General features: G+C 44.9%; 1 protein-coding gene across 2 annotated transcripts in view; it reads right to left on the minus strand.

Moving 5' to 3' along the window:
* The window catches only part of URB1 (URB1 ribosome biogenesis homolog), a 70,138-nt gene that overhangs the window by 40,823 nt on the left and 15,674 nt on the right, over positions 1-13,641 (minus strand). For both annotated transcript variants that reach the window (XM_045540543.1, XM_045540542.1), the window contains exons 7-14: positions 13,225-13,350; positions 12,265-12,389; positions 8,127-8,322; positions 6,672-6,809; positions 3,617-3,790; positions 2,682-2,811; positions 1,921-2,037; positions 577-689 (exon numbers count right to left, since the gene is read on the minus strand). In XM_045540543.1, the coding sequence (XP_045396499.1) occupies positions 577-689; positions 1,921-2,037; positions 2,682-2,811; positions 3,617-3,790; positions 6,672-6,809; positions 8,127-8,322; positions 12,265-12,389; positions 13,225-13,350 (1,119 nt within the window). The remainder of the gene's footprint in view (positions 1-576; positions 690-1,920; positions 2,038-2,681; positions 2,812-3,616; positions 3,791-6,671; positions 6,810-8,126; positions 8,323-12,264; positions 12,390-13,224; positions 13,351-13,641) is intronic.

Consider the following 13,641-nt stretch of genomic DNA (forward strand, 5'->3'; position numbering starts at 1 on the left):
AAGTGCTACAGCATCCTGGGCTTAAATACACAGGTAAGCAACTGCTGCATCCTCAGCTTCCCTTTATGATTCACCATTACGTTCGGAAAGTCCTAAAAGACATTATTACAGACACAGGAAAAAATGGTAGCAATATTTTCTGATTTTTCCTCCAGCCTCAACCCTCTCTTGACTTGGTATCTATTCCCACCTCTCTCGTAAGTTCTTCCAGAATGAGGACAAAGGGGAAGGAATTTATTTTATCTTCATCCCAAAAAGGTTTTTAAATGATGAGGAAAATGTAAAACAGTCAAAATAAAAAACAAGAAAACTCCCTACACCCAATAATGAGATACATTTGCAGTTAGGGCAAGGTAAACACCATATTCTGTAAGCAAACAGGCTCCCAGGCCTCCTGGTTCACAAATTAGGGCCTGGCCTCTGCTCCACGTCTTCCTAAAACGAGAACCGTTAACCTCGTCCATCATTCCCCCAACTCTGTCCAGCTCTGATGCAGTTAGGAATTCATCAGGCCAAGAAGGCCACAGGCCCAGCATGTCAGCTAATGGCAGAAGACTGGAGATCTCTGCTTCCTACCTGTGCCTTTAACCACAAGAACTTGTTGGCGGGCAGTTCCAGGGCCACCTTCAGCATGTGGTGCTGCAGAATGGGCGGCACCTCCTCTCGAAGGCCCTGCTCGGAGATGACGCCTAAGGGTGGGAAAGAGGAAAACTGAGAAACAGTCATGCGGAGGCGAGTGCCCAGCAACTGGGGCCCCGGCCAGAAGGACCAGAAAACGAACTCAATGCCCAGAAAGAAAAAGGGAGGATGTGGGGTTCTGCTCCCCGTATCCTGAGCTCACCCTCACACGGGCCGTGCCCAGGCATACCTCTCCTGACCTGTTTCCCCTGCCCCCGGGCTCTATCCAAAATCCTTAAGCAAAAAGCCCAAATCCCACTTGCCCAAGCAAGCCCTTCCCTGCCACTCAGCCCATGCTAACCCCACACAGCTGGAACCGCTGCACCCACCACGCTGCCCTCCACTGCGGCTCTCACTAATATGCTACCCTCGTGCCCGGCACAGGCCTTGCTCCCTGACAGCAAGGATTTTGTGGACAGAGACTGCAGCCACCCGAGCTTGGTCTCTCATCCCCCAGCCTGGTCTCTGGGTTTCTCCGTTGCTGGGAAGTACACAGCTACTAAATGTTAAGTGGCCACATTCTAGTAGATTTCATATGCCCACAGCAGAACTTGTCACCTTCAAACGATTCAAGTGTTAATTATAGCTTTTGAAAAGGATTATTTAAATAGCTCATATAATATAAATTCCAAGAATTGTATTTTTGCAAGTCTTCTTCTGTACGCCTAATTATGAAGTCAATTGTATTTTTACTTTTATTTTTTTCCATATGGGAAATGCAAACTGAATAAAGTCGATTTTATTAGACAAATTTTACCACCAAGGAAACAATGACCAGACATGTATAATGTTACTTTTACAAGTCTGAATCTGCCTCACTGGAGTAAAACAGGGAAGTAAGTAATTACGACAAAAGTGTCTGCATGAACAGGATGTCCCTCTTGCAGGACTTGTTTCTGCTATACACCCTGTACCCCTGCTCCCTTGAAAAGCGACTTTCGAGCTAACTTCATATGACCTGATTTGTGGATCATTTACGCAGGTCACTCAGCACTCAGAAGCGGCCTGGCTGCTTCTGCATTCTCACTACTCCTCAGTGTTCATCTGATAGTTCCTTGAAGACTGGCTGTTCAAAAAATGTTGGTCTCAAGAAAACTAACCAGGCTGGTGGATCACACACGCCAGCGAACTGCCACCAGCCTTCCTGAGCCTCAGCTCTGAGGACTCTGCTCCGGTTTATCAGCACTTCCTTCCCCACCCGCAGAAACAGTGGCGGCCTGTCTGCAATCTCTGGAGACCCACCTTTCAGGAGCTTGCTGAAGTCAAAGTTGTACTGCACGACCACGTGGGGGACCACCTTCTGGTAGAGACATATGACCTGGAGCAGAACGGCTTTCAAAAGAATGGTTTCTGCATCGTCTGCACCAAAAAAACAAAACAAAAACCCAGCTTGAATTCAAGGGCCTACTGCTGTTCTCAATCATCAATAGGGGAGCAGCCGAGCCAGTTGTGACACCACATCACGGCCAACTGCACGCTAAACCCCAATGCTGTAGAGAGACCACCCTGTAGCTGGACTTAAGGAGTCAATGCTGTCAAAAAGGTTAAGACTGTTGAAAGGGCTTACACTTAAACCCTGTTTCACTGCTGTGACTTTGGGCAGGTGTCCTCATCTGAGTAACAGGGACACACAGCAGGGCCTACCCATACAAATGTTAAGATGCAAAGCCCACTGGTCAACAAGGTCTTAGTCAACACATTTTATTACAAGGGGGAACCCTGTAGCTCACCTCTATCTACAGAGCAAGAGAGCCCCCTGCCCACTCACTGCAAGTCCAGCACATATGGTACCTGACGTTCAAGTCTTTACACAATGCTTAGATATCAATTTCTAACAGACACTGAATTTCAATCTACAATCCCATTCTAATTTTCCTCCCTAAGCAAAAAAGGACAGATACATTCATAGCCAGAGGTGCCTTGAAATGAGAACTACTCCAGATAGGAGTTGTCCCAGGCCGCCAGGGTCAGCTCTGTGTCAGGCAAACAGCAGAGGCCCTCACCGCACTGGGGAGCCACATGGGCAGCTGGAGCCTTGTCACCCCTTTTCTTCCCTTTCTCATCATCCTGTTTGGTCTCCTGTTTCTTAAGTGACTGCCAGACCCACACAATAGTGTTCAGGTCTGGCAAAATCTGAAAGAGAAAAAGAAGCAAAAAAAATCAGTCATATTCAACAATGAAGGAAAACAAATGAACTGCACATATAACAAGAAGCAAAAGGGAGAGTGCAAGTCTACATGAGCGTGCGTGAGTGTGAGCATGTGACCGTGTGTAAGAAGCACATGGGAGGGTGGGGTGAGAACGGGCTTCCTCTTTTGTTAGCTCTGCTCTGCAGTATAATTTCTAGAACTGCACACCATAAGGATTCGGTGGACAAGCAAGTGCTGATAATTAAAACAAACCCCTTAAGACTCATTTGTCTGAGCAAAAGACACTGTGAACAAAGAAAGAGTCCTCAGGGCAGGCTCAGGGAACCTGCCCCGGCATGACCAGGGCTCTCAGAGCAGCCGGCCAGCCTGCAGAAGACCAGCCCTCCTTATTTCCCAGAATCTGCCACTGCAACCCTCTCATAGGGGCTATGCTGCAGCCAGTGTGTACAGCAGCAGGTGGGGGCAGGGGCACAACCACAGACCCTGATGGGACCCAAGGTCCCTGCCAGAAGCAGAACCCCATGTCCTGTTCCTGTGGGAGAATACATGTTCTCATCTAAATGCTTAGGCTGCACAAGGACTTTTGGACTAGCTCTAAGTGCGTCATACTGCCTATAATCACAAGCAGTAGCCCTTCTCAGCTGACCCCTGGCACCTACACGATGCTGCCCACTCCCCTGTCCCACTCCACAGTTCCTACCCTCCGTGCTCCCAGTGTGGCCTTTAGTACCTGGTGTGCTTACAAGTGAGGTCTGTAAGGAGAGCCCAAACCTGGACTTGATGCCTACCTTGCTCAAGGCTTCTCTGAACAGCTGCACAAATTCTTCCATCATCACAGCTGTGTACACGCCTGATTCTTGCCACATGTCTTTATTCAGGCAGTAGTCAATTGTTTTTAATGCTCTCTTCAAAATGACAGAAATAAGGGACAAAGCTGTGTGCTTTACTGATTTGCTGTCCAGCTGGGAAGAAAAAGAGTTAAATCCACGAATGTATATAGGATACACTGGTGGACACAGACTCCCCAAGCCCTGGCCCTTGTCCCTTCTTGGGTCAATCCTCGGGAAAGCCACAAGAGATGGATGGTCTCTACAAGAGGTGACCTGGGGACCTTGCCCTCCTAACATCCTCTGGGTCTGACCTCAGCAGTTGCTGAGAAACCGGCAACTAAAGGTAGAGCCAGACAGCAGTTTTGTTTTTACTGTCTGCTTTTCGGTAAACCTTCTCTGACAACCACTCAGCTAGCAGCAGCAAGATCTCCCCAGAGCCCACTCCCCCACTACGAAAAGCATCAACATCAGGTGGAGAAATGGCAAGACAATGCACCAGCTACTTAGCATGAAAAACCATCTCCAGGCTCAGTACGCAAGCAACCCACACCACACACCTCTGACATCCAAAGTTCTCTACTTCTATTCAGAATGACAGCCAGGAGGGTCACTCACTGCAGGGACTAAGTCAGGCTTAAGAACCTGTGCTATCACCAAAAAGAGGAAAGAGTCCAGGCCCTGTCTAGTCACAATGTGTTCCTGGGCCAGCAACAGTGATGGCATCTTTTGTACTTGGTAGAAACGTAGAATCCCAGGTCCTGGCCCAGACAACTCAAGCAGAACCTACATCTTCAAAACCCAGGTGATCCCACATACGTTAAAGTCTGGGAAGCCCTGGCTGGGATACCGCAGATTTACAGTGAGGTAGAAACAAACAGCTTTCTGATTTACTTTTAGCTTAATACCCACAACACGCCAGTGCCCCAGCATTCCAATTAGCTGTGGTTCCACTCTGTGTGCACATCGTACACTAAAGCAGGACATATGAACTATCCTAAGCCAATAATAGCTCCCCCATAATCACTCCAAAGGTAGGCCCCAAACAAGTATTCACATGACAGCCAAAGGGTGTGGAGCACAAAGCTCAACCAGCCTGAGACCTTGCTTCTAAAGACCTTCTTGTTTTGTTTCTAAAATAAGCTAAAGCTTTTCTTTCTGATTCTAAAATACATGCAATTAAAAGTTTTAAAGATAATACCATTAAGGAACAAAACAAAACAAAAAAAAACAACCCATAAGCCCAGCCCCTAGATGCCCTCTCCTCTGAGTTGCATGAAAACACGGTCTTGGCTCCCGGAAAGGCACCGTGCAGGGAAGGCCCGGCAGCTCTGGCCCCGCATTGGACACAGCAGCCAACAGGAGGAGGGAAGCTGTGTCCTCTCTCACTCCTTGCAACCACTCCGCCCAGGGGATGAAACACCCCTTTAGAGGCACAACCCCTCCATTCTGGAACAACAGTGAGAGGAGAGGGGTTGGCCTTTATATCTCGGATCGCCAGGAGCACTTGGAGGGGAGCACAAATGCAGCCCATAAAGGAGGCACCTCTGACATATTCAACTCGATTCTCCTGTACGCTCCCTGGGAAATATTGTCTCCCAATTAATTAAAACAGCTGGGCAAGCTAACTGAGTCCTAATTTTGCTTGATGATTTGGCAAACAGAACCCAAGACCTTTCTGCCTAGTCCCACACAGACCTCCTTCTCTCTACTCCTCACCCTGCCGCCCACACTCAGTACAAATCCTGGATGGGTTATCAAAAAATGGTTCATCCTACTGCAGTCTCAAGAGTCTACACCACTTCACAGTGACTGTGCCCTTCACCACTGGGGCCAACTCACACCTGTGTGACCCATCACAGCCGACCCTGTTCCCACTGATGTCACACAACAACCCAGCCTGCCTAGAATGATGGAGACGCCCCTCTGAACACCTGGCCTAACACCTGCCGGGGCTTAGGAAGGGCTGGTAGGACCCAGGACCCAGCAACCCACAGCCACTCACCTAAGCCCATGATGCTGTGGGGAAAGAAACATTTGCCTCTCACATGTGGCTTCTGAAGGGACTTGGATACCTTTATAATCATGATGTGAAATTTAAGTATCAATTTTTTTCCACGAATACGTCCTCCAAAAATGCCTAAAAACAGCTGCTCCTCTAAGTAAATGTTGCCTAGACATCTTAACACCATTCATTTAAACCACAAAGGAAAGGATTTGCTAGGTAAATTTCAGTCCTACTCTGTTCAGAAATTCTAAGCTAATGAGACTTTTTTTTAAATTACCCAGCCCAAACTGTCAGCTAATAAGATTTTTTTTTTTTTTTTTTTTTTTTGAGACAGAGTCTCACTCTGTTGCCCAGGCTAGAGTGAGTGCCGTGGCGTCAGCCTAGCTCACAGCAACCTCAGACTCCTGGGCTCAAGCGATCCTCCTGCCTCAGCCTCCCTAGTAGCTGGACTACAGGCATGTGCCACCATGCCCAGCTAATTTTTTCTATATATATTTTTAGTTTTCCAGATAATTTCTTTCTATTTTTAGTAGACACAGGGTCTCGCTCTTGCTCAGGCTGGTCTCGAACTCCTGACCTAGAGATATCCTCCTGCCTCGGGCTCCCAGAGTGCTAGGATTACGGGCGTGACCCACCACGCCCGGCCTAGCTAATAAGATTTTAATAAATGAACTTTCCTTCCTCTGTTTCTGACATTCTCCTACCCTCAGACAGAACTAGAGAGGCCTGGAGGGACCCAGGGGTCCCTGCTGTGTGATGGAGCAGAGCCGAGGATGTGATGAAGTCAGTTGCCTCCTGGAAAGAATGTTTCAAGGTCCTTGCCCCGGCCAAGTGGACCTGCCACTCATGGGCTGTTTCAAACTAAAGCTCTGTCCTGGAAGCCTCAGAGGCTCACTAACAATATACCACCAAATGTGTCCAGGCTGGCATTCACAGAACAATCACACAGTATAGCCAGTGAGTTTAGCAGGAGAAAGTTCTAGAAGCCAGGCAACCACATGGCCTTACATTTAATGCTTGGGTGAACATGATCTTATTGCACACCAGAGGCACAGTAGTCACCGTCACCATTGCCAGGAGCCGAGTCAAGGGGATAAACTCTCTGGTCTGAAATGCCCGGGAAATCTCTGGCTGGGCCTCATAGATCTAGAAAAAGGAGAAAAGAGATTTAGTTGGTGCTGGAAGTAAGTTTCAAACCTGAGGCTAATTTTAGGCACCCAACAGTGAAGCCATTCCAATCAAATAATTACAGTGATAAAGGTCCAAGACACACTACAAGGGACAGGGTTTGGAAGATTAGCCCCCAAATCCACTTGTTACAGATAAGTCAGGTCACGAGACTGGCCATTAGCAAAGAAGTGACCTTCAAAGCAGAGCTTGGCCTGGGGTCTGGGTAATCTCATAAAACCTCTGATGGCAAATAAACCACTGCTAGAACTGCCAATGGCATCATTTATTAGCTACTGGTGCAAGTGATGGGCACCTGACAAATCATGCCACCTTTTTAAAGCTTCCTGACAACTCTCTGGGGTAGGAACGCTTTACATTAAAAATCAGACGTGTTTACAGATGACAAAACTGGACCTCAATGAAGATAAGTAATTTCCTGAGGGCCATACAGCTAGTAAACAACCAAGCAACAGTTCAAACCCGGGCCGGCAAAGGACACGCTTGCCCCTCCCCGGCACCGGGAGAGAAGCACCAGAAGCAGCTGCCCATGGGGGTACTGGCCACAGGGTTGTCTGCACAACGAGGGGCAAATGCAGACCTTCTCGTCCCAACATAGGACTGCACACATAGGCACTCAAGCAGAATTCAGAGAACACAAGAATAAAAGTTTGTTTAAGGGTAACAAGTAAACATAGTCGTGACATGGCAATGGGTAAATTTCCTCCGTGGCCAGGCCCAGGTTGAAGCCCAAGAAAACAATCCCAGGTATTTTAGCACTAGGCAGGCCATAAATCAGAGAGAGAAAGCTGACCCAGCCAGGCATCACTGCCAGAGAACTGACAGTAATACCTCTGTGAGCAGATGGGCTGACCTCTACGATCAAAGGGGAGTTAACGCATCTCCACTTTAACAGACAGACCAACATTTCACAGCATATTTCAAGTTGTTCTAAGTACTTCAAACAATCTTTAAAATCTACCTGACAATTCAGACATTTTACTAATTCCAGCCTGTGCTGAGACTCAATAAGATTTTGCTCTAAGCAAAATCTCAGTGAACAAGATAAATTGGCTCAACAGATTCAAAGGAATAAACTTCAAAATTCAGCTCCATGAAAAGCAAAATGCTAGAGAAGATAAGGACACCAAGTTTACATTGTCTAAAATATCCCCCTTTTATCCCTGAAAGGTCTTCAATGGCACAGCTTATCAGATCAGAATGCCTGCCAGGCCCCCAACTCCTTAAGCTCTGCCCCCCACATAGCTAATGAAGTTCTAAATATCATGATTTTACCTTGTTTAGAAGTTTGATATTATTTAACCAAGTGGACTTCTCTCGTGGGAGAAAAGAAAACGTTACTTCCTTAAAATACTTGTTCAGTAAGTCTGGGCACACTTTAAGGATGTTCACCACCAGCTCAGCCACCAGCTCATCGTCTGTGGCAGTTTTCAAACCCAACAAGAAGTGCAAGAGTGTCAGGTTTCCTCCCCTGTTAGAGAAAGAGATGAGGGGGAGAGGTCAGCAGGGAACGTCCACAAAACTGTGACGTAACGTTTGCAGCTGTGACATGACGGCGGTTGAATCTCCCCCATAGCGTAAAGTGGGACTTTTCACAGCCTGTGGGACTCCCGCTCTCCACCAAAGGGCTTTCCTTTCAGTCCTCTAGTGAGTGGCTGAAAGAGTCTAATTATCCTGCTCCCATCTCTTCTTTCCTTCTTCCCTCCCTCGAGTGCAATTTGATTTCTAAAGAAGAGGGAAAAAACCATTCTCTCTACCACCCCAGCCACCTACCAGTCTGCCTCGAAGTCGAGGCTACTGCAAATAAAGGGCAAGGTCAGCAGGAAGAAATCCACACCCCAGATTCCATTTTGAGATTTTACCGACCTCTTTCCTCCAATCACATATGAAAAAGCATTATGTAAATATGTAGGTGCATGTAAGTATAAAAAATACAGATAAGGCATTTTTCTCTTGAAAAAACGAAGTGCTCATGAATTGTCACACGGTCCAGAGTGCCATCAAATTATTTCTAAAATTTCACAAGACAGTGCAAGGTCTTTGCACAGGTCTTCTGCCTGCCTTCTCCGTTTCTAGCTTATTTCAAATTCCTGCACCTTTACTTAGGCGGGTGAAAAGAAGTTGGATGGGGAAAAAAAATCTACTGTAGAAAAATATTCAAAATTTGTCCCAAAAGGGGTATGCAGTCTTCAAAAATATGAGAAGATGATAAAATTAGGAAGCAGGAAAACCTGCAGACAGTAAACCTTCCGCAAAGGGAGTCACAACCCTAAGACCCTAGGCTGCACCTGCCACGAAGCCTTTTCCTATCTGCTTGACCTAGGAAGTCATAACATTCAGAGAAACCTCAGAATCTGCCTCATGTGTACACCATGCTGATGGTTTATAGGTCCTCAGTGTCTTGTATCCCCTTATAAATTGAGTGAAACTGCAAGACTGTATGGCAGCTTCAAGTATAATAAAAAATTTTTAAAAACTGAATTAGAGCATAATTTTGATCAGAAAAATATCCCTTCTTGTATGAATTTCCTGAACAAAATATAGTCTGTACTGTCAAATGAACAGAATATTAAATCTACAAAAATACTACACATATTATTTTAATCAACAATGTCATGAAATGGAAAGCCCTGATATTTACATAGCATGTGATTCATGCCAGACACTCCTCTAGGCAGTTACCACACGCCACCTCTCTGAGGCAGGAACTGATTTTACTCCCATTTTACCAACGAGGTAGTGGAGGCAGAGAAGATGCATAACCGGCTCTGGGTCTCAGAGCTAAGTCAGGACTGAAGCGCAGCTGTCTGACTTCAGAATCTGCTCTCTTAACCTCCACACCAGGGGTCGGCTAACGGGGGCCTAGCACCTATCTTTGTAAATAAAGTTTTACTGGAACACAGCGGCACCCATCTGTTTATGTCTATGGTTGCTTCTGTGCTACAATGGCACAACTCAGCAGTCACAACAGAGCTACATATCCCACCTAGCCTAAAATACTATCCAGCCCTTCAAAGAAACACTTTGCTAACCCTTGCTCTACCCTATAATACCTTGCTTTCAACGAACACCTACTCTGTGCCAGGCACCGTCCTAGGGACTGGGTATCCAAACAGACCAGTCTCTGTTCTCCCCACTTCCCACCAATCAGATAATGAACAAGCCAATAAATAAGTCAGCAAATAAAGAGACAGAAGCCTAAGCCACACAAAAGGACAGTGACAATGGAGGGGCTGCCTGGGAGGGCCTCCCTGAAGTGGTGACATTTGCGCAGGGACATGAATGAAATTAAGGAGCAAGCCACATGACTACCAGGGAACCAAGCATTTCAATTTTCTTAAAGCTTTCCATTACCGCCTACTAACAAAACTCCTTCTTCTCCCCTAAGCACAAACCTTTGTCTTTTGTCTGTGGCTTCAAAATTCACATAAACCACAGCTTACTCCAAACAGACCCATACCTCCAAGGTGATGCAATATGCTCATTAAATGATCATCTATTTCATGGGTCTAGTTATGGAAAGAAGAAATGCTTTAAAAACAGGGGGTTGCAAGTGTTTTAAGCATGGTATTGTATTGCATTGGACTATAAAAGTCTGCTGTTAAATTTTAGCAAGAAAATGAGCTCATTCTTACTGATCAGAGAAAAAAGGGAAAAAAAAAGAAATGATGTGGCCAGTTAAATTATAATAACCTCAGAATCAAAACAAGTCCAAAGTCATAAGCAGCCAGAAAAATTCCCACCATGTTATCCCATTCTGAAGGAGTCAGTCATTTCCTGACTGGTTGAAACTAGAAGTATATCAAATTGCCTAAATCCTTATAATAAAATGCTACGCAATCAAGGGGTAAAAGATAAGTCATTCGCAATGACCAAAAAATACGTCCAATATTTTAACTGTCAAATGACAAAAAAACAGGTTGATGAACAGTAGCTCATTTTGGTTATTAAAAAAAAGTTACATGGACCTGTGATATGGTTTGGATGTTTGGCCCCTCCAAATCTCATGTTGAAATTTGATTTCAAAGTGGAAAATCAAATATCACATGTACTCACATATAAGTGGGAGCCGAACAATAGGTATATATACATGGTCATATGGAGGGACATAATGGCTTTGGCAACTCAGAAGTAGGGAGGGTGGGAAAAGGGTGAGGGGTCAAAAATTACTTATTGGGTACAATGTATACTACTGGAGCGACCAAGTACACTGAAAGCCCTGACTTTACCACTATATAATTCATCCATGTATCAAAAACTTACTTACACCCCCTTCATCTATTGAAATAAAAAGGAAAAAAAATATATATTTGTAAAAAAAAAAAAAAAAAATTGATCCTCAGTGTTTGAGGTGGAGCCCAGTAGGAGGTCTGGGTCATAGGGACAGATCCCTCAGGAATGGCTTGGTGCCTCGCGCCCCCCAACCCCGACCCCCACCCCGGCCCAGCCGGGCTCCCAGTAATGAGTAAGTTCTGGCTCTACTAGTTCCCGGGAGAGCTGCTTGCTTAAAGAGGCTGGCACCTCCCCCCCTCTCTTGCTCCCTCTCTCACCATGCGCCATGTCCGGTACCCTTCGCTTTCCACCCTGATTGGAAGCTCCCTGAAGCCCTCACCAGAAGCAGATGATGCCATGCTCCTTGTACATCTGCAGAACCATGAGCCAAATAAACTTCTTTTCCTTATAAATTACCCAGTCTCAGGTATTCCTTTATAGCAAAGTAAAGCAGACTAACACAACTGTATTATAGTTACACGACCACAAAGAGAAAGCTGCAAAGAATATAATCAATACCATTAGATTTGGACTTTGTTTCCTAACTGATGAAACATTATCCTAATTGTGAAGTATGAAACAAAATGTAAAAACACAATTTTGAAATCCTAACTCATTAGCAGCCTGTCACTGAGGAGGACTGTTTATTTATGAGACTAGTTTTGCAGCAGGATTCCCCGGGTTCAACACAAGCTATGCCACTTACCGGGGTAGGTCTTGACCTCTCTGTGACCATTTTCCTCCTCTTCAAAATCAGGATAACATGGCACCTACCTCAGGACTGCCACAAGGCCCATGTCAGGGCCAACGCTCTCTAAGGCCAAGTAACAGACTTTTTCTTAGATCCAGTTGACCCCACTGTCTTTAAGTAAACACATACACACCTCCCTGGGCGAAATATCCCATTACCTATCTATCTAAATAAATGGCTACCCTGAGACTCCTGCCCTGAAGGCATGCAATGATTAGAAGATCTCTGAGTCTCCAATTGCTCATCCCTAACATGAGTTACGTAGTGTCCACAATTCTACTTCTAACCTACTACAATTTCATCATTTAACCAATTTCCACTAGACGGTCATGCAAGCAATGACTTCTGAGGAACACACACCCTAGGGTTCACAAGAGTGTTATACTTTACCTGCCGAAGGTACCAAAAGATGCATCATAAAAATTAATTCCATGCTTGAGCGAACAGCAAAGATCCATCAGGAAGTTATGAACGAGCTCCCTCACCATGCTTTTCCCTGCATCTTCAGCAGAAACCTATGAGGGTTTTCAAAAAAGTCGATGAAAATCTCAAGCTCACAAACCTTAGTAATAGCTACAGAGTGAAAACAGGACAGTATCACCTGCCTAATGACAACTTAGAAAACACTTTAAATTAAGTACTTGGTATCTTCCCCCAAAATAAACAACCCTCCCCCCCCAAACAGATACATTGATTCAGATAAAAGAATACTCTTAAGCGGCAAGTTTAAACCTGTATTTTTAAAAGCTTAAAAATGACTTAATTTCTCTTATACTTTTGAATAAAATTCCACATTTGGGAGTGTTTTTATGAAGCCCCTGAGGCTTCCTGGTAATAGAGCATACAAAAACATGTTCAAAACAAGAGGACACGGGCAAGTCTCCAAGATAAAAGGAAGTAAAATAGTAGGCTCTTGAGAGGTAAATTATTATAAAGTTAACAGGAAGTCTGAGCCTTCTCTACTCTGGCCAAGTTCATGTGCAGAAACACCCTGAGGAAAATTAAAATGCATACTGGCGCTCAGTCAATTTGAGAGCAACTGTTTTAATTTAGCACTTGAGTTAACTATTACAAAATAAATTATACGTGGCAGTGAGGATGTAGACACACAGGATTGTGAAGTAAAAGAAAGAAGCTTTAAAACTCCAAAAGCTGGAAATGAAAGAATGGAAGGAGGGAAAAGGAGAAGTAAAGCAAGGGGAGGAAGAGAGAGCCTGGATCAATCCTATAGATCTATCAGGCAAGCACTGCAGGGAAAATTAAGATGTTGTTCAGCCAAAGGGAACAACAGTTTTCTCTGAGGATCATATACCAATGATGAGGTCAACTGAGCCCCAAAAGTGACCGCACCTTGACATTTTCTGGGTTGACATCAGCAGTCCCATTCCAGCTGTAGAGAGATGCTATGTGGTTCAGCAACTGCCCAGTAAAGAAACGCACCTTCTGGGTTTTTGTGATATTTTGATTGTGAACCACCTGAATACGATAATAAAACAAATGAAGTTCAAATATTTTTAAAATAGTGTTTGCTTTCTTATCATTATAAAAATAATGCATGCTAATGGTAGAAAGTTTGGTCCAAAAAAACAGGATAAACAGAAAAAATTCACAAAAATTCCCAACCATCCTAGGATACAGTTACTATCTTGGTGTATTTCCTTTCAGCCCCCACGTACACACACACAATATTCATGTATATGTATCGACTGTCTTTTTTTGGCCTGAGATTATATTTATATGTGATCTTGTGCCTGCTTTTACTTATAG

This window comes from Lemur catta, chromosome 1 (genome assembly GCF_020740605.2).
Source record: "Lemur catta isolate mLemCat1 chromosome 1, mLemCat1.pri, whole genome shotgun sequence".
Taxonomy (NCBI): Eukaryota; Metazoa; Chordata; class Mammalia; order Primates; family Lemuridae; genus Lemur; species Lemur catta.